This window comes from Hermetia illucens, chromosome 4 (assembly GCF_905115235.1).
Source record: "Hermetia illucens chromosome 4, iHerIll2.2.curated.20191125, whole genome shotgun sequence".
In the NCBI taxonomy this organism is placed as follows: Eukaryota; Metazoa; Arthropoda; class Insecta; order Diptera; family Stratiomyidae; genus Hermetia; species Hermetia illucens.
The window spans coordinates 19871013-19892592 of NC_051852.1; the positions used below are offsets into that span (position 1 = coordinate 19871013).

A 21580-nucleotide genomic window follows, 5' to 3' on the forward strand; every position below is an offset into this window, starting at 1 on the left:
TTGAACGTATTTTATTGGCTTCACTGTGTATTTAGGATCGCCTAGGATTGTTGAAGCCAGAAAAATTGTGTTTACAAGTCAACCGGGCGAGGGGAGGGGAATGACTTTTAATGTATTGAAATTTGGGGGTGGAAAAAGATTTTATGGCTTTTCTTGGCTTTGATACTTTTCATATGCAAAATTTGAATTTTTAACTGATTACTATGCAAAAGGGGGTGTGCCACTTTGTTTGCTGTGCGAAAATGTTTTGATAAATATGAGAATAATTCGATTCGATTAAATCTGTTTTTCCTGTATTTGTGTGGAGCAGATACGTGAAACTGCGACCCGGTCTTGTCGTTAATTTAATGACCATAATCCGATATCAGTGGGAATTCATGAAGCGTGGACTTGTTTGGTAAATTCAGATTCGATTGTGTCCCAGTAGAATCCTGTGAAACAAATAGGAGTATATGGACACTTATCGTTGATTAAAATTATTATTATTGGTTAAAAACCGACGGATTAAATTTCAATTTAATCGTTTGAACTATTTAGTGCGGCCTCACGCTGATATGTGGTTGTTATCACCCAATTTTGCTGTGATTAGAACGATAGTATGTGATTATCCGTTCCGAAAAAGCAAGAGGTATGGCAATCTGATACGAGGACATATCGATTATTTAGCGTTTCGATTATCATGGTGTACTAAGGTACATCTATTCTTCGTTATTGGGAGCGAATCTATCAAGGAATATGTCTTCCACATCCGGAGCAAGGTGGAACTTCGAAAAAATAAAATCAGAAGAAGCAAGACCAAAGAAGGGTCACTCGTTGACATTTTCAGGAGATCGAAGGTAGGGCCCGAACTAACCAAGTTGAGAGATAATGTTAGTCACATTAGACAGTCCTAGAAAGGAGACTTTATATTGAACTTCAAGAAATCACAAATCTAAAAGGAGCAGATTCCTCTGGCCTTGAAAAAGCAATTCGACCTCATCGAAGTGCAAAAGCAAGTGATGGAAATTCTAAGGAAAGCTTACAGTGGAAGACAACACACCGTATTTTCAGTCTACCAGTAGGAGCCGTACTCAAACTGTTGGCAGCAGAATGAATAAGAATAGGCTGGGATACGTGTCAGCTTAGGAACCAGGTGACACTATTACAATCCTTTAGATGCCTTAACTTCAATCATATTGCCAAGGCAACCAGCAAATCTAATGATATGCAAAAGCAATACAATAGATAAGGACAAGGACAAGGAATGTGGACCTGACCCAAATTGATTGATGTGTAAAGGGAGGATACTGTGAACCATCGGCACTTTACAAGCAATAGCAGGTGCCCGGAATACAGCAGAAATGATACAAGTCAACCTCAACCACTGCCAGGCGGCCATTCAAAAGAAAAGCCATAATCAATGAGTCGTATCGAAATCACGATGGTGACATCTGGGTCAATTACCAAACGGGCCAAGCGGGGCTATGGACGTGCGGAGTACAACTCTACTAGAAAATAATGGAATATCTGGAGAATGGATTAGTGAAATTAAAAGTCAAAGGAATCCACATATATAGCTGCTATTCTCCACCCAGTGCCACTCTTCCCGACTATGAGTAGATGCTGAGCGTTTGGACATAAAAGGACGGTTGTCGATAATCATAAAGGAGGACTCTAACGCGTGGGCTTTTCGCAGACGCACAACGAATGCGATAGGACGTATTCTGCTTGAAGATTTTCAGAGTTAAACGTGGTACCCGCGAATGTCCAGAACTCATACACTTTCATAGGTAAGGGCTTGTGATCTATAGTGGACCTGACATAAGTGAGCACCCCTTAAGCCAGTAGAGTTGCTTTGCAAATCAGTGAGGACTATATTGAAAGCGATCAGGAAGCAGTCTGCATAGAAATCAAGAGCAAATCGGGCTCACAAAAAATTTCGCAGAATGCGGGGTACTTTGCCTGGGTGGGCGGCGAAAGTTTTTGAGGGGGACACATTTTCCACTGCGCTTAAGCGTGACATATTCCTAGACTGTACGACCAGAGAAAAAATCACTCAAATCATCCGATGGGAAGGTAGGTAGGTATCAGTGGCCGCTCCGGAGAGCCCCCCTAAAACCGTGACTGCTGTTATAGGAGCAAGGAGGCAGAGTCTAGCCGGTTCGCGTCTTCAAAGCCAGCCCGTAGCATTCAGCAAGGAAAGCAGCTCTCCCACCCTGCAGCTAGAAATCTCTCTGAGGTCTCCAAAGAATAGTTTACCCAGAGGCCGTAGCCTGACTCTAGCTAGAGCTGGGCAATCGCAGAGAAAGTGCATGAGGGTTTCCCTCCCTTCCCCGCAGCTTCTGCAATGCGAATTGTAGGGTATGCCGAGCCTGGCGGCATGGTCCCCTATGGGCCAGTACCACGTGCAGACTACCGTAATGTTGAATGCATTTCCACGCCTTTGGCACAGAACTTCTCGTGATCGGGCTATGTTGTCGCTGAGTACAAGGCCTTGATGGCCGCTTAGCTATTGGTCAGAATGGCTAGTTACGCTTGCGGCTCAAATCTCGCTCCAGCTATCGACAGACTTCCAATATTGCCAATGCTTTCACTTGGAATGCACTGTGTGTATTCGAGAACTGAGAAAGTCCCTAGAGAACTGGTCGACGCTATAACGTGGAACCCACGGACCATCTGAGAGGAATCAAAGCAGGGGATGAGTCCCACGTGTTTGCCTTCGGTGTCCAGGAGATGCTCAACGAACATCCCCAACAGCCTGACCTCAACACTGGTCCACACCTCCGACGCTAGTTTGCCGCTAGGTGAATTACCATCCATCAGCGCCACACGTAAGTGGCTCCGGCCACGTCGCTGAAGGGTTTCGCAGTTCGTGCCCCGTCGGCTGACTGTTGCAATTTTCTTCGGATTCTGCTTAGCATCTGAGCTCGTACCCACTCTGGTCCGCTTCTGATCTTGCTCGACCTCGTCTTGAGATCAATTGCGTTTCAGAGCAATGGGCTTCCCCTTCTGCTCGTCTGCCAGGCGTTTGCTATTGTATTCCTCAACAATCGCCAGGTATTTAGCGAGGTGTTTTTCGTCCCGGTCGTCAACAGTACCGGCCTCTTTATTCTTAACAATCTTGCTGGGAATATGCATGGCCCTCTGGTACTGGCTCTTGAGGTTTCCGGAGACCGACGTTGTTGTCGACTTTCACTATCGAGGGATCCCCCAACGTTGAGGATTTCGGGTTAGGGGTACTATGTTTGGTACTAGCTACACCCAGTTTGACGGCAGTAGATTGCAGGCTGGAAGCCACTTGTCCATCTGCCGCTTCGCTCCAGGAGGTCCCTGCGGTTTGTTTCAGCTCAGCGCTACTACGACTGGCACCGAGTGTACTGCTCTCGACGGCTACGGTCACCTCGTTGGATGACAGCAGCTCGCCCTCCGATGGTGCGCCTGGCATCACCCTTTCTTCTTCTATCGTCGTTTTTTTTGTAATTTAAAATTGAGGCCATGCCTTGGTCCCACGAGTAGTCCGGGAAGAATGTCCACCCAAGATAAGGGTCTTATTTGAAACTGAAAGTGCCCCAGGTATTCAGAATGCGCATACTAAAGACCAAGCTCCCTATTAGACACGCAGCCTTCGGCGTATGCTGTTAAACTTTGGCTTGGAGTCCTATTAGCATATTCTCCAGTGCAGGAGGGACGATCCCCGGGCTGTTGCTTCGGTCCCCCACCCCCGCCAGATTTACTCGCCCCTAAAACATGACCAGCAGACAAGCAGATCCTCGTCAGTTGGATGAGCCGACTCCCAGCCCGGCCCTACACACTCTTGGCCCTTCCGAAGACGGTTTCCAGCGGCCACCAAGAGGAGGTCGTGTGAGGATTTGCCGAATTATGCAACTTTAACCTGAAGCATAATCAGACCAGGCCGCGGATAGTTGATGGAAGCATGGGATACTACTATGCCCTCAAGGCAACTGTTCCCAAGTGAACAACCCAACCACTGGGGAACAAACTAGCTACTTTGCGAGCTACATGTTTCCGGGTAAAGAGGCTTCGCTAGAAACTTAGAGGTAAGCCATGTAGAGACAAATCAAGAGAGACATCACTTAAAGATGCGATTAGTCGTTGTTCTTGTGTCCCCATCGCGGCACTCGGGTTCCGCGCTGTTCAGCATTCCATCCATTTAACATCGCGTTCTTCTTTTTAACTTGTCACGGTATTTTCCATTTGCAATTTCGGGTTCTGATACGAACGAACGTCTCAAACCTAAAATTTACCTCAGTGTCGTCCGCCTGCAGACGTCTGTAGTTCTGAATGTTGGCCGATTATAAAAGACAAAGAAGGGTGCCTCGCGGTAATGGAGACAAAAATCTTGCCAATAGCGTAATATGCCATGATCACATTCGAAATGAGGATATCCACAGTCGGTTGTGGGGTTGCACCGATCATGCAAAAATTGAAAGAGAGGCATTTTCGATGGTATATAATTCGCACTAAAGAGAGTTCACCTGCCCCAAAATCGGACTGAACGTCGTCGATGGGAAACGTCGAAAACTACCAAGTAGTAGGGAAACAATTTCGTAACTATCCTCACTAGCAATCTAGGGAACGTGATGCGAACAGACTGTTTTCATTTATTATCGACATCACCGACTTGAACGTATCTCCCCTTACTATCTGCCTATTTTCCCTTTAGAGGAGGTGGAAATCTTCAGAAGATGCTAATCTGGATAATCGCTTGTGTGCTCTCCTTCCTTCCCTGCTTTTCACAGTTTACTTTGAATATATCCATCATGGAGTTAATCGCATTCCAATCTTACTAGCTTTCTCTTCACCACATTATCCAGTACCAGCACCCCACCTAGAATTTTCTCTAGATTTCTCCTCTCATCGGCAAATCTTGATGGCACTTCTTGATGGCAAAAATCAGTCTGTGTGTTAAACTTCCCATCGTTGATGCTACCTATTTATAGACTCCTGGGTGTCCTTCGTCTACGATATGGACTTCACCTGCCAAAATGTTCCGATATGAAAGTACCCTGAATATAACGAACCTATAACATAGGTATATTGCGCCCCTCTCAGGTTCATCCACGGTGGAACTTATGTCGTAAGCATACTACACCGGTTGTTTAAAACTGGGCTTCCATAATGCGAGAAATGCCCTTCCCAGGAACCTGCATTTTCGAACAGCTCAGTGAACATATCTGGTCTAGACTTCACCTCTAGCCTAAGGGCCTTATTCTTTATGCCAACCAGGCCAGCAGCTTGGTTGTTGCAGGCGGGTTACAGATCCCCTGCAGTTCGTCTCTGGCGACTACAGGATTTGCCATCACATGCAAAAGCCTCGAAAAGCTACTGTGCTAATCTTTGGATAATTGTCCCCAGGTAAATGGGATACATGATTTGCGGGGAGGAACGGAATCTGACTCGTTCCAGCACAATTCGGTAGGTACTTCCGCACAGGCTTGCGTCTGACTCTGCCTAGAGTTACTTTAAACATTCTCCTGAATATCTAGGGTCTCCATGGACCTGATCTTTGGCGGAATGGTCGACCCAATTTGCGACTCTCTTAGTCATTCGTCTGACTCGATTGCAAACCGATCAAATTGAAACCAGTTCACTATCCTACCACTAGTTGATGCTTCTGATGGGGGACGCGCATTCTCTTGGTATGGACACGTAGCGTGCTCTGGCTATGCATAGCATTATATAAAGATCTGCCTCCATGACAGTGCTTGCCATGATTCCCTGTCCCTTCGATGCTCGTGATTGTCGCATTTACGTGAGGTTATTTCGTCTCCTTTCAAGGGAGATCGCTGCCATATTTCGGATGAGCAAATGTTCTCTAGCGAACTCTTGGCCACGTTTGAGAGAAGAATCCTCCGAAGAATTTTTAGCCCCCTACATGAGGATGGACGACTCCGTAGCCTACACAATGACGAAATCTATGAGCGATGCCATGACCATCCGGTTGTGGATAAAATCCGGGTCAATAGGTTACTAAATCAGTATGGATGAGGATGATCCAGCCCGGAAAGTCTATAAGGGCAATATCTATGGTAGAAAAAGAACACGAGGTAGATCCTGCCTAAGATGGAGCGATGGCGTAGGCCAGGAGGCCAGACAGCTTTTGGGGATATCGAATTGGTGGACCTGACGCAAAACCGGGATGTCTGGAGTTCCTTATTAAGGCAGGCCTAGACCGAATACCGGTTGTTGCGTCGTTGATGATGATGATGATGAGATGTTCTCTTTGTCCACGTCAGAAAGGAATATAGCCGATCTGGGTCTTATTTGCTTGACTTTCTTAGAAGCATTGTGCAAGCGCTCGGGGATGACAATGGTGAGATCCCCTTGAATGGATAGCATATAGCATTGAGCATTTTGACAACTCAGCATCACACCCTCAAGTTTTTGTAAAGCGCTGATCCCTTGGCAGAACTAGGGCCTTCCATATTAGTTATATTATTTTGGATATACTGGCATAGCATCGAAGCACATAATTAAGGGCAAGATATTACGCCAAATAAAAAACCAGGCTCGTCAAGATTCGATAAAATCCACTCAAAATAATAACAAACTATAACACTCACCAATTAAATGGTCCAAAGGACATGAAGAGGCAAATTTTACCTCCTCTAGCCGCGCTCCGAACCCAGCTCTATAATGAAGGTGACGTGCTGAATTTGAACGGGGTGGCAGCATTCTGATGGTTACGGGAGACGAAGGAAGTGGAATGTTTCCTAAAATGATACCCATACAAAGGAATTGGACAGATAAAAAGTATAAACAAGGACAAGGTCACAAGACACAAAACACAAGACAAGCACAGAAGACATAAAAGTACGAAGTATTACACGGCACACACAAAGGAAATAGACAAAACCTAAACAGGTAACATAGAACATGCACAAAAAAGATCGTTTTTACCACTGTCATATACTCGAATTCGGCTTGAGCATTTTCCTCCTTCTCTGGGGTGGATCAGCTGGGTTTTGGTGCATATATGATGGGAAAACCCCTCTCCTTAATATTTCTCATATTGAACGTAATATATGGTTGCCATTCGCCACTTGGTGGGGCTTCAGTTTGCTTCAGCACCCCTCAGGACTTTCAGAGACCCTCGCACTCTTCCTCTACTGTACCTCGCTAAGTGCCACTGGGGTGACCCACTCACCAGCCATATGGAAAGAGTGAACTCCACTTCATTACGTGATCCGCAATATAATTGTCACCTCTCCTTAATATGTGACCTATCCACTGCCACTTTTGCCTTCCGATCACAGTGCGTACGAGTCCGAGACTGTCCATGGTATATTGAACTCCTCCAAATCCCCCCAACAAGGTAGCATGAAGAACGTCACCGATGACAATGGCCTTCCCTTATTGATCAGAATCATTATGCAACACAGGTGTACTCCGTTTTGAACCTCAAAGTCCTCTTCGATTTTACCTCGGTGCAGCATGTGCCATTTTGCGAAATTATTTGTCGCTCTGATAATGGCTACTAATTTCGCCTCCTGCGTAGAGCACTCCAGATACACTCCATATTCATGCACAATTGTCATACTTAAAACTTCTTTGGAATATTAACGATCATCCCCTTCATCCACTTTTTGGGAAGTTGGGTTCCCAAGATTTCCGTACGAGTGGAAGCAGCAAACCTACAGGTGTACAGATAAATAACTCAGCGGGAAGACCGTCAGGCCCAACGGGTTTACTCTGTTTGGGTGCATTAATGCCGAAACCATTTCTCTTCTGCTTAGCGGAATCACTCCCAACCGCGTGCTACAGGGGCCAACCACTTCATCTACAAGAGGAGGAACCTCACCGGATGTAATACCATTAAGCATCGTCGAAAACTGTTCTTCCCACCTCTTCAGTTGCTCCAATTTCGCAAGACCATCGAAAGATGTGCGATGGCATGTAAACTCTTTCGTGTTGCGGTATACACTTCTGAAGGCGTTCCGTTGTGTGACATTTTCCGCTTTTCTGGCTCGCTCAATAGCAAATTCTCTCTTGTCACAGAATGCACTACGCTGAACTTCTCGTTAGCCCGACATTAGCCTTCAACTCCTTCCGTTCATCGATTCCCTTCGAGACGTGACAACGACCTGAGCAGCACCTGAGAAAATAGCATTTTTTATGGCACCCTAATGTTCATCGATATTTTCAGACACGTTACTCAGTATATTGGCCATTTTCGATAGCCAAAGGTCATAGTCATGAGGTCAGTCCCTATGCAAATCATTGTTGGCGTTTCGATAGCAATAAAATTTCAAAATTTGCAGATTACTAGCTCATGAAGCATCCCTTTTAGTCAACTCTTACGACCAGAGAAGGAGACTTTGAGTGTATTCTTGAGCACCAACTCTCAGAGCTAATGTGGCTCATAGAAGATAAGAAGTGGTTCTTTCCAAAAAAGCGGATAGAAAGGAAAAAAAACATGGTCTTAATGTAAAAGTTGCCACAGAGCTTTATTGATTCACGGGCCTCTCCTCTTGGCCTTAACATGGGCCCTCGGGGGTCATCAACGATCCTTAACGGGTTGCTTACGATACGGGCAGTGGTGTCCCTGAGGGGACGTCGATGGGGTGATGTGAGCCTAGCTCTACCACGATGGTAGTTGCGGCATGTATCAGAAGCCAGTCCATTCGAGACCCTGGCCTGGTAGAGGTGCATTGAACCGGTATTAGTCGACCGGGTACCCCGAGCGAGCGCTGATCCATTCGTGAGTTTCGTGATCAGCTAATCGTAGGTCGGGCCTCAGGGAACAATACCAGCGAGACAGATAGTGGGAATAGGGAATGGATTGGCTGCGTTTATGCGCAGCATGAAAATGCGTCGCTTGCCCAGGCGGCTGAAATATCTGAGGAGGCGTGAGTGATGAGGCACCAGCGGAGGAGACGGCACCCCGGATAGTACCACGCAGTGCTATAGTTGCGGAAAGACGCACAGTAGAAACTGCTGAAACTGACCAGATGGTTTCGAATATAAGCCGAATGGGAGCACACCGGCAAAATCTGAAAAGGAAAGGCTTATTAAAAAATGCGCGGCAGTTGTGAAGCGCATACGATCTGCGACGTTCCTCGAGACAAACGTCAGCAAGGCGGTGAAAAGCAGGCTAATGGAGCTGGAGCTCCTGGAAAAAATTTCGTACTACAGGCGGACATGGAGAGCAAGAGAAAATACGCGAAAAGCAGAAACAACCGTGCCTCCCGATGAGAACACCGCCAGCGCTAAACGGATCGTAGATAGCCCAATACAGAGCGAAAACAAACTCTCTGTGTGCGCTATCCAGGCGCTCTTTCTGTGCATGGAACGTCGCGAAAGTGAACACCGGGAAGTTTTGTCGAAGCTCTTGGAACAGGTAGGGCCGCAATGCAGAGTGCTCCCGGGGGTGGTGACCCTGCAGCATACACTGTCGTAAATTCAGTTGCGAACCTACCAACGATGGCCTTCAGAGCTTTTATGCTCAAGGGGGCATCGAGACGTGGCAAACCTTCTATGTATTGGTGGATGGCTTAAATTGCAGAACTCCGGAAGGAATGTCACAATCTCCGCCGATTGACACAGAGTCTAAACGACCGAGAGGAGGCATGTACCATAATGGCAAAGTACAGAACAGTCAAACAGAGATTCCCCAGAGCAATAAACAGGAGCAAAGCTCGCTGCTGCAGAATCTGGTTAACGAGGTGAATAGGTGCTCATAGGGACTCGATTACAATCACGTAACCTGAAAAATCGAAGATTTCCGGAAACTCACTTAAGGCCGACCAAATGGATTGCATTGTACAGGCGCTATTCCCTGCGTACTCCGTACGGGATGATGACGCCGGCGCGAAGAGCTCCAAGCACTGCCCACTCTTCTCTATAAAAGAGTTGGAACAGCCACTTCTCCCTATGAAAACCAAGCCAGGACCCAGTGGTATCTTAGCAGAGGTGTACAAACTGGTGCTCCAATATCGGCCAGACGTACTGCTCGGCGCATACAACGAAAGAGTGCCTTTTTCTCTTCTCGTTGGAAGGTGGCGAGGCTTGCGCTGATCAGCAAAGGAAATGGCGACCCTGAGTTGTCGCCTTCATCCCGCCCACTTTATATACTTGACACTGCCGGGAAAGTGCTCATCGGAAGTAGACTCGGTGGAACGCTACGCGCTGCGGAGACTTAACTCCACTGCAGTTCGGTTTTAGAGTAGGGAAATCTACAGTTGATGCTATCATGCAAATCATGGATGCCGTTCGTCGAGCGAAGGCACATAGCCGTCGAGCTCGACGAGTGGTACTCCTTAACGTCAGAAACGCTTTAATTCCGTAAGATGGCACACTAGACAATACTTTCCACGTGTCAAACTAAATCTTACGAATATTGAGGAACTATCTCCGGAAACACTTCCTACTGTATGAGATGCTAGAGGGTCAAAGGAAGATGGTGGCCACGTCGGGAGTAACTCAGAAATCCACCCTGAAACGCTTCCTATGATAGTCTACTTAAACGCGACATTCCAGAAGAATCGCGCCTCCAAGGTTATGCAGATGATCTCGCGGCGGGTGTTGCTGGACGTACTGTCGAATAGACCAAAAGCAGGCTTGGCATATTGATGCGATGGGTAGGCGGATGGATGACTACTCATGGTTTCAACCGTATACTGGAAAAAACCCAAGTAGTCATCCTGACTGAAAAGAGAATTTCCCATATCTTTCCGAGAGCCGATAATCGTCAAAACCAACAGTCAAGTACCTTGAATTGTTTCTTGACTCAAAGATGTGCTTTTTTGAGTAAATCCAAACAGCAGCGAACAAGGCTGCAGCTGGAGTTTTTGCGTTAAGTAAACTAATGGCAAACATTGGGGGTCCTACGTCTAGCAGGCGACGTTTCGTGATGAGTCCAAGGTAGTCGGTCCTGCTCTACGGCGTAGGGGTATGGGCTGACGCTATTGACAGGGAGGTATATAGTAAGCGTCTCGCGGAAGAACAGAGACGGGGGGCTCTGCGAGTGGCGTCTGCTTGCGGCACTGCCTCTGAACCGGCCATAATGGTGATCGCGGGATTGATCCCCGTTGCCCTTCTTGCAAGCGCAAGGAAGATGAGCCGAGGGAAGTTATTGCTCGTGATGAACGGCAACGCACTCTAAACAAGTGACAACTCTCTTGGCAAAATGAAACTAGAGGCAGATGGACTGCGCAACTCATTGGCGACTGACTACTTCTTTACCCAGTTTTTAAGTGGGCATGAAGGTTTTCAATCTTGCCGGCACCAGATTGGAAAGGCAAAATCTCCAAATTGTATGTTTTGCAATGGAGTTGCCTATCATACCTTTTTTCTTGTGGAAAGTGGGATAGGATTCGTCGGCAGCTCTATTTAAACACAGGGATCTCTCTCCAGACAAAACTGTCAAAACTGTGATGAAGAGCGCTCAGAGTTGGAGCCATGCTGCGCATTACGTTCGGATTCTTATCGTTGCAAAGAGGATAGGGCTCGACCGGTGGAAACCCCGGATGGCAAGGGGTTCCTTGAACGGACAGTTCCCTTCCTCCTCTCCCCTTCCGTTAGTGAAAAGAATTCTCTTATTTAAAGACTCCGCAAGGCGTGAGAGTTCGGATGCTAGCCCGAAGTAATGTGGCAAACAATTCCAGGCTAGCTGACTGACGATGGGGAGGTGTTTAGTTGGTAGTCCAACGACGTACCGTTGCGGAAGTCCAACAGTCTGTGCGTAAATGCATTCACCTACCCTACCCCAAAAAAAACATCCAAATATTGAAAAACAGAGACTAAGCCCGCTTACGGTTTGTTCCAAGGCAGCGACAACTCACCAGACACTGTCACACTTTGACTCTGGAAGCAGAATGACCGAAGAGATTCGCAGATGTTGACCGTTGCCTTTTGTAGATACGCGGACACAATTAGGATAGTTCAACACCTGCGTATCTCTTCGGTGACACTGCTTTTAGGCCGGAAGTGAGGTAGGAGGGAAGCACACGTCGTCTTCATTTTTTTTCTTGAATCCTAGGTCATGAAAGCTGCTTTGACTTTTCACCTTGTTTGTTTCCCCTCTATCAATAGTTTCAACGGATGATTCACTTCAAATAGATTGAGGATTCTGGGCGGTTTTTCCATAGTGCGTTTTAGGTTTCGCGAGGTTGTATGATAGCTTTAATTTTCAGTCAGAAAGAGTCTCGTTGACTTCCTTCATTATCCAAAGAGGCAAAACCAACATTACGTCCCCGTACAGGTATTAATCATTACCAATTTTCCTCAAATTAAACGAACTCATTCAACTTGAATGCTAACAGAGTCTTACCGAAGATTACAAAGTAATCATCAAACAAAAACTCCAAACCATATGCCTCGCTCGCAACCCATAAATCAACAACCACCTACACTTGATTCCAGATAATCTACCTCCACCTCGAGCAGCCAACATTGGCCGTTTCACCATTCAATACTGGAAAGCGAGGAATGGCAATGGCAAGACAATGAACATTTAAATTAATGATTCCTTTCCTGAAGGCAGTTCTGCGGAAAAAACGCTATCCTTCGATAACAAATGACTTGGCTAGATTAAGTTACCTTAGCGAAAGTGCACCTAGAGCCAAACCTGGATTCGTCAACTCATTCTCTATCTATTATGGATGCCAACAGACAACAATCAAGCTGATCCTTTTATTCTTTTGAATCATTACTCTATTCAAACAACACCTTAATTAATTAATTAATTGTGGAGGGGATTCATTGTCAACAACACTCAATGGCAGTGAATTGCTTTGTTATTTTGTATAGTGGAACGTGGTGTATGGAGATTCCCGATATTTTCCTTTATCGCACCTGATTCGTGTGAATGGTGAGACGCCCAGTGTGGAATTTTTCAACCCTTTCGCTTTCGAAACTTTAGTAGAGAATCATCTAATTAAGGTTACGGAATTGCAGAGATATTTAGACTCAAAAAACGGGGGGGGGTGAAAATTTTACACTTCGTGACCTTTCATTTCCCCACGGTTGAACTTGAACTAAAAAATAATTGTAGATTGAAAATAAACTAATCAAGCTCTTTCATATGATATCTCACACGACTATAACTGGCAAAAAGAGAGTCACCCCCTTAGACTCCCCTTCAACTCCCTTGGAAAATGAAATACTGTGCCATGAGAAGGCCACACATTTTTAATCAATTTCCTTAAAATCTACAAATAAATGCGAGAATATTTAAGCCACTGCAATAAGGATTTTGTACTGGATAGAAAACTCTACAAGGATGAGTCCTTCCAAATCCCACACAACCACAACCTACATAATTTTTCCAACTAGGACTTCACCCCTACAATCTTACTTACCCATCATTTGTCGTCCTCCTCCGCCACCATTAATTATATTTTCGCCAGATGACATCTTCTTTTGATTAGTTGTCGTTATAGTCGATGGCGTCAATTCTGTTGTCGTCAAAGTATCTTTAGTTTTTCTATTGTTGCTATTCACAGTGGAAACCCGGAAAATCCCCGGACCACCAAAATGAGCCGCATGCGATTTGATATCTGTGAGAAAATTGCCAATGAGTGTAAGAAAAAATGTTCAACGAGAACATGTAATATGGATATTTGATGGTGAATATTGTGGCTAATGGAGATGACCTTGTAGATGAAGCAAATCAACCGTATATCATTGCCAAGGAGCAAAAAATGTCGATGCGTAATTTTTATGGTAGATGGAAATTTTGTGAAAATGGCCGGCAGGACTTATCGTTCCGAGAATGAACCTGGTTCGACTGTTTAGTGTGAGTATTAAAGCAACGTCAGCACCGAAGACGAATCAACCAACAACATCAAACCGCACTGGTCAAACACAAACACGAACAAGAATAAGGATAGGGGAATACAACTTTGAGACCGTTGACAATTTCTCCTATCTAGGGTCGAAAATCACAACCGATAACAACTACGATGATGAAATCCGCGCACGGTTGTTGTCAGCCAACAGAGCCTACTTCAGCTTACAAAGACTGTTCCGCTCGAAACGTCTCACCATAGGGTCAAAGCTCTTACTGTACAAGACTATGATCTTGCCAGTCCTCATGTATTCCTCGGAAACTTGGGTTCTTAGCAAGAAAAATTGCGAACTCTTGGCCGCGTTCGAGAGAAGAATCCTCCGAAGAATTTTTGGCCCCCTACATGAGGATGGACGATTCCGTAGCCTACACAATGATGAAATCTATGAGCGATACCATGACCGTCCGGCTGTGGATAAAATCCGGCTCAATAGGTTACGGTGGGCGGGTCACTTAATCCGTATGGATGAAGATGATCCCACCCGGAAAGTCTATAAGGGCAATATCTATGGTAGGAAAAGAAGACGAGGCAGACCCTGCCTAAGATGGAGCGATGGCGTGGGCCAGGACGCCAGACAGCTTTTAGGGATATCGAATTGGTGGACCTCGGCGCAAAACCGGGATGTCTGGAGTTCCTTATTAAGGCAGGCCTAGACCGGATACCGGTTGTTGCGCCGTTGATGATGATGATGATGATTAAAGCTGAACCTGTTACTAAACTCCTCTAAAAATAGGGTAACCTTTGCTCAGTCTATATTATAACATAATCACACCACAGGTCACCTTGACCCCACACATTTTTGTCAATGTATTTTCAGATACCCAGGTTCCATTCACAAGCCACCTTCCATAAACTGACTATGGAAAATACGTGGCTAGGTTCTCTGAGACACAAGGACAGGTAAGTATTAGTGGCCGCTCCCAAAAGCCCAATCAGCGCTTTGGTGCTCCGTTTTTATGTCACGAACTCCTAAGACTCTGCCTGCTGTGGGTAGGGCAAAAGGAAGAAACTCGAGCCTGCTCAAATCTACAGAACCAGTCCAAAGTGTAACGTAGGATAGCAGCTCTGGCAGAGATCTTTTTGAGGTACCCAAAGAATTGTTCACCTAGTGTTCGAAGGCTCGCTCTAACTAAAGCTAGGCAATACCAAAAAATTGCTTGACGATGTCTACCTCTTCTTCACAACTTTGACAATGAGAATTAGACAGTACACCGAGTCTGACGTCATGGCCCCCTAAAAGTCAGTGTCCCATGCAAACGGCCATAATCTTGTGTGCACTTGCCTACATCCGGTCCAAAAAATCTCGCGATCGAGCCTTATAATAGGAAGACCAGACTCTCCTTGATTCAGCACAGTTGGTAGGCTTTCAATATCAGAAGCTAGAGGCTATCGAGTAATGTGAGAAGATTCCACTCTTCACAATCGCCAGCCTGACACTGACGCCACCACCGAAAAACTGTCAAGAGTGAAGTTCCGATTGGTCAGTCCTTCGGTCCGTTTATTCACAAGATTACTATAACGGAGAACCCAGAGGAGGGTAACTTTAAACGTGCTTTTCATGTCCATTGCATCCCTGCGCTGTCCTACAAGCTGGAAAGATGTCACCACTCAATACAAAACCTTAACGGCCACCTGGCTGATGGTCAAAAAGAATATGTTACACTTGCATCTCGGATCATGTTCCAGCCATCGACAAGCCTCCCGTAAGGTCATTTTTGTTCCTGTTTTTTTTTTTTGGGTTGATAGTCCAACGGCGCACCGTTGCGATAGTCCAGAGAATTAGCCTGGAGATTCGGTATTACCCCATTACTTTGGGCTAGCTCCCACTGACCCGACTTAAAGGTCCTTTAAGTCACAGAATTCTTTCCACCAAAGGGAGGGGAGAAAAAGAAGGCAAATGTTAGTTGCAGGAACTCTTGCCATCTGGCGCTCTTCAGCATCTCTCGGACGATGTTGTCTGCAAAGAGCTCCGCTGTATCTGTATAAAGTTGCTGACGAATCCCACCCCGCCTTCCAGAAGTAAAAAAGAGGCGATCTGCATGGTCCACTCCATTCCAGAGTGTACAATTAGGGAATCGTGCTTTCCCAATATTGTGCAGTTAAGACTGAAAACCTCCATACCGATAATCGAAACAGGTCATTTTAATGCCCGAGCTCTTGAATGGAGCAGCCAGCAGATGTAAGAAGACGTCTTCTGCTCGAAGCATTCGCAGATCTAGACGTAGTTCTCATGAACATTGAGACGTAATATCCATTCAGAGGAAGGGGTCTGTAGTCTATAGCAGACCTGACCTATGTGAGCTCAGCTTTAGCCAGTACTTGATCAGTCAGTGAGGACGTGTAAATAAACAGCGAATCGAGGTCGAAAAGAAACTCTCGCAGAATACCAGGTGACTTGCCCGGTGGACCGTGAAAGCTTTTGAGGAAGGGGAGTTAGGCGGTACGTTTTCCGCACGCCCAAGACCGGCATATCCTTGAATGATACGGCCAGAGAAAAGTGAAAAACCAATCACCAACTACTGGAGAAACAACGAAATAGTAACTTTGCGAACCGTAAATGTGCTTCACCAAAGGTTCAGGGGAAAGACCAGTAACGATAGCAGACAAACAGGTAGCGTTGTGGCCACCTAAAAGAAGCCATTCGGAAGAGTAAAAAGAACTACTTCAAACAGCTGTGCGACCATGCCGATATAAACCCTTGGGATGGGGCATACAGGGAGGTAATGAAAAAGCTGTGATGATCACCTCTGGCGACCTGTCCGTGTCCCTTGAAAGAGGTTGTTTTCACTCTCTTTCCTCACTATCAAAACAGTGGAAAGCAAACAGTTGTTCAGCTCAAAGAGTGTATAATACCTCCAGTAACGACGGAAAGTTCCTCCATCGGCGGGAATTGTGTGATAGAACCAGCGATAACAAGGCTCCAGGCTTGCATGGCATTCCTAACAGAGTTTTGAAGCGGATAGTAAAGACTAGGCCCAACCTTTTCGCCAACACCTTCGAGGCGTGCCTAAAAGAAGAAATATTCTCTACCCAATTGAAAAAGTAACAGTTAGTGTTGCTTCGCAAACCTAGTAAGCCACCTGGGAATCCAGCATCATGTCGTCCGATCTGTTGGATACAATGGGGAAAATGATGGAGAGAGTCATTTACAACAGCCATGTCAAAAACGCATTGAATTCAGCCACCTGACGCGAAATTGAAAATTACCTCTCACAAAGGACTCTCTGTTACAGGACGAACAAGAGCCCCAACGAGTACACTGTCATAACGAGGGCACCGCAGGGTGCTTACTCTTTCATCCCAGAACGAAATACGATTGTCGCTTTCGAAGATAATCACAGGATATGCAGGTTTATGCGACGAAAACAGTGAGAGCGGTAAAATTTTGGTTAGAAAGAGCCATGCTGACTTTAGCGAAGTCTTAATAACGAACACAGTGTACTACAGTGTATTGTAGTGAAGTAAGTATGCTGCACCATATAAGATGTATGGAGAGGCGCACAGAAAGCAGGAATGCGGTAAGGACCGAGTCGAATGGTCAATGTAACTTCCCTTTTCTGGGTAGGCTAGGTGATGCGTTTATGCACAGTGTTGGACATCCGCACCGGTACCCCGTCGGACTACCAACTAAACACCCCTATTGTCAGAGAGCTAGCGTGAAATCGTTTGTGACATTACCCGATCTCCCCCGCCTTGCGTGGCTTCAAATCAGGAAATTCCTTTCACTAACGGGAGGGGAGAGGAAGAAGGTAATTGTTAGTTCAAGAGACCCCCTGCCATCCCGACCCACCACCGGTCGAGCTCTATATTCCTTGCAACCAGAAGAGCCCGTAATGCACAACCCGGCTCCACTTGTCAACGCTCCTCTGCATACCCTCGACAATGTTATCTGTTTCAGTAAAGTTGTTGATGAATCCCATTCCACCTTCAATTTCAATTCAATTTCAAAACACACAATCAGGAGATCGTTCCTCCCCAGCTTTGTTCAGGTAATGCTGAAAACGTCCATGTTAAGTTAGAAGCTAGGTAAGAAAATAGTCAGTCTCACCATGCTTCCAACTCATCCACGAACCTAAGTTGCCAATGAGGCGCACAGTCCATCTGCTCCTTGTCTCTTTGAGTGAAGCGTCAGTCCAATGTACTTAACCGTTGGTTTTGACTCGATTATTGACTTGCCGATCAATATGGGACGCAGGGTCGAAATTCTCTTTTTAATCAGGATGGCTACTTCCGTTTTTTTTTTTGAAACCAGTACGCTTACCAGTGCCAAGCCTATTTTGCGCCTGTTCGACAGTGCGTCCATCAACAAGCGCCGCGATATCATCTGCATAAATGACCAAGACCAACTCTTCAAGCATGTCAAATCTAAGCAGACTATCATCGGAAGCATTTCATAGATCCGACCCTAAGATGAATCCCTGTACTATCCCCGGCGTGACCTCTATCTTCCTCTGACCATCGAGCGTCTGATAGAGCAGGGAGTGGACCCTTAGCCAATCCCTCAATATCCGTAAGAGATAGCCCGGCACATGAGAAGTATTGTCTATTGTGCCTAAAATGTCTTTCTATCTTACGGAATTAAAAACATTTCTGACATCAAGTGTTACAAGGAGCACCAACTTCGGCGTCTGTGTGCTTCCGCTTGATGAATGGCATCTATGATAGCATCAATTGTGAATATCCCTGCTCTAAAGCCGAACTGCCATGGGGATAAGTCTCCGGCAGCACATATCAGTTCAACGAGTCTACTTCTGATGCGCTTTTCGAGCACTTTCCCAGCAGTACCAAGGGTACAAAATAGTCGCTATGCAGCAATTCAAGGTCACCTTTCTCTTTACTGATCAGCGCAAGTCCCGTCACCTTTAAACAAGAAGGGAGAATGCCCTCTTTCAGGCAAGCATTGAATACAGCAGTAGTTCTGGCTGATGTTGGTCGACCAGTTTGTAAATCTCTGCCGGAATGCTAACGGGTCCTAGTGCCTTCTTCTTTTTCGTAGAGAAGGCTGCCTCCTCCAACTCTTTTAAAGAGAAAAATGGGCAGTCCTCGGTTGCCGTTATCATCATTTAAGGGGTGCGCAAGAAATAGTTCCCGTACAATGCGAAACAGGATTTCCGCAGAGCCACAATTTTTCGGGTTACCAGTTTGTAACCGAGTCCTAACGGGACTCTTTTCACCTCGCCGACCAGCTCCTACCTGCAGCAAGCTTTGCTCATGGTTTTCGCTGCGGAGTCTCCTTTTGGCTGATCTGTACTCTGTCATTGTGGTACATGTCTCTTCCCTCGCCACTAAGAGTGCTCTCCAGCGCGACCCCACCTGCTTGAAGAGTTTCGAAAACTTCCGCGACGTTTCACGCACGGAAAGAGTGTCGCGGTGGAGCACACCGGGAGGTTGTGTCAACCACTTCGAAAGTGATGTAATGGTGGTCGCTTACCGAGCAGTCTTCCTGAACTCGCCACTCGTCAACCAGCAACACCAATGATTTCAACACGAAGGTTACTTCCGGAATGTTTCCCTCGCAGCCTGAAGGCTAGAAGGTTTTGGTGGTTTAAAACGACGAGTCGCATTCTCGTCACCATTTCGAGAATTCGTATCCCTCTGGAGTCTGGGTCAAGCATGCCTCATTCGAAGGTCCTGCCATTGAAGTCATCCCCGACCAGGATCCGGCCCTCTGTGCCCAAGAAACCGCCCTCCAAAGCATCATGCCTGCGTCGCCTTGGGCAAGAACCCTAAAGAGGATGCCGCCCCGAACCCAGATGGTAGCGGTACCTGATATGTCTAGTCCCCATGAATCTTACTCCTTGTTTCAGTGCTGTTCTGCGCCAGCAACTCGGGAGCGGTTGCACTCCCGTGCATATTTATCTGCACGATGCGGATCATTTTAACCACGCTCGAGCTCTTTCCAGCTCTGCTCTGAAGACTGAACACCGCCGCGAGCCCGTAGTGTTTACAGGACGTTCATCAGATGCGCCAGATCCCTATATAGAACGCAACTCTCCTTTTCGTTGCATGTATTCACTTTATACCTGGCATATTGCAGACATATGCCAACAATTTAAACATCTGTAACATTTGGTTGGGGCGGCCCGGATTCTTATCATACATATTACCCACCCAATTCTGAATTTACTGCCATTCAGAAGTTTCCTCACGTATTGCTTGGAAACTTCCACCGCAGCGAGTTTTTGACCTCGACAGTTCGCAGAGGTGATACCAACCAAGGGATTGTTTACTTTCACCTTCGTTCGATTCTGCGAGGCAATCAATATCTCGGATTTGTAGAGAGCACGTGGGTTCTAGACAAGAAACCAAAGCTTACTCTCCTGTAGCCGCTTCACTGCTTCACAGAACGTACCTTTATCTGTTCTCCTCGAGCCTAATGCGACTAGGACCCCACCACTTTTAATTTTTTCCAAAAGAAAGGCACTTTCGCCCCGCTATCTTCGAGATTGATGCTATAACATATTTCGCTGAGAACTTCCGCAAAGGTTTTGCTTTCCGTCGACTTAATAAGCTAGCGGTTTAGTTCTCCTTCGTCTCTCCACCTTTTATTTCGATACTCCACCATTCGTCCCAGCCTTAATTTTAGGCAGAGCATTATCTGAGCACGCGGCGCTTTATTACCTCTTGCCCCTCTTTGCCTTCTGCTTCTGAGGCCCGGATAGTACCTGTGATACTCCATTCGTTTTTTCCCCAATTCTCTCTGCAATGGCATCTGCTATCCTTTCGCCCTTACGGTATTCCCAGCCGGGAGAGGGGGCGCTTTTCACGCATATTCTATTGCTCGCCATGTCCGGCTATAATATGAAATTTGATGCAGGAGCTCCTAAATCTCCATCAGCCCGTTTTTACCGCCTTTTCTGACGTTTTTCTGGAAGAACGTTACCAACTAACCATAACATTCTCCTCTCTAAAATCTCATTACTCTACTTCCCTCCCTCAGTCGTCTCTTAGCTTTCCTTCTATCTCTCATACCGTTCCTGCAAAGTGGCTTTTCATGGTTACACATCTCGTTCCTTCTCTCCTTCTCTGGTGTTCCCCAAGGCTCTATACTCCTTTGACTCTATTTCCTTCTCTAGCTTTAAGCGTAAAATAAACCATTCACTTGTTCCTCCCTCTGAGGACAATATGTAATAAGGAATTTGTTTCCTGTATATTATCCTCATTAAATAAATAAATAAATAAACCGCATGCACTTCACAACTGCCGCGCGCATCTTTTTAAGCCTTTCCTCTTCGGCTTTGACAAGAACAGTCGACTGCGATTCCATTCGGCTTATATTCGAAGCAGGCTCGTCAGTTTCAGCGGTTTCCACTGTACCCCTTTCCGCAACTACAGTAGTGCGTGGTACTGTCTGAGTTGCCGTCTCCGCCCCAGTTGCCGCATCACTTTGCGAATCTTCTTTATTTATGCGTCGGGTATTTCAGCCTTTGCTGCGTCCTTTAGGTGCTGCGAACGAACGCAGTCAACCCTTTCTCTATTCCCACTGTCTCCTCATTTATGTTGTTTTTATTTTCTATTGAAGTTTTTACCAGCGCATCGTGTGCAAGGGTGCGGGCCGAAATAGTCTAAAGCAGGCATACCCTCCGGGACGAAGCCCCTTCCCCAGTTTCCTGAGGTCTGACCTACGCTAGGTGATCCCGGAATTCAAGGACAGATCAGCCCTCTCTCGGGACAAAGCGGTTTACTAATACTGGTTCAATGCATACTACGCGACCAGGGGTCCTGAAGGGGCTGGCCCCCGATACACGCCACAACTACCACCTTGGCAGAGCTAGGCCCACATCACCCCA

The 21580-nt window shown here is 46.3% G+C and overlaps 1 protein-coding gene across 1 annotated transcript in view; it reads right to left on the reverse strand.

The window, feature by feature from the left end:
* Nucleotides 1-21580, reverse strand: part of LOC119655492 (gustatory receptor for sugar taste 43a) — a 115176-nt gene that overhangs the window by 77573 nt on the left and 16023 nt on the right. The window contains exon 7 of the mRNA XM_038061394.1: nt 13302-13499. Within this exon, the coding sequence (XP_037917322.1) occupies nt 13302-13499 (198 nt within the window). The remainder of the gene's footprint in view (nt 1-13301; nt 13500-21580) is intronic.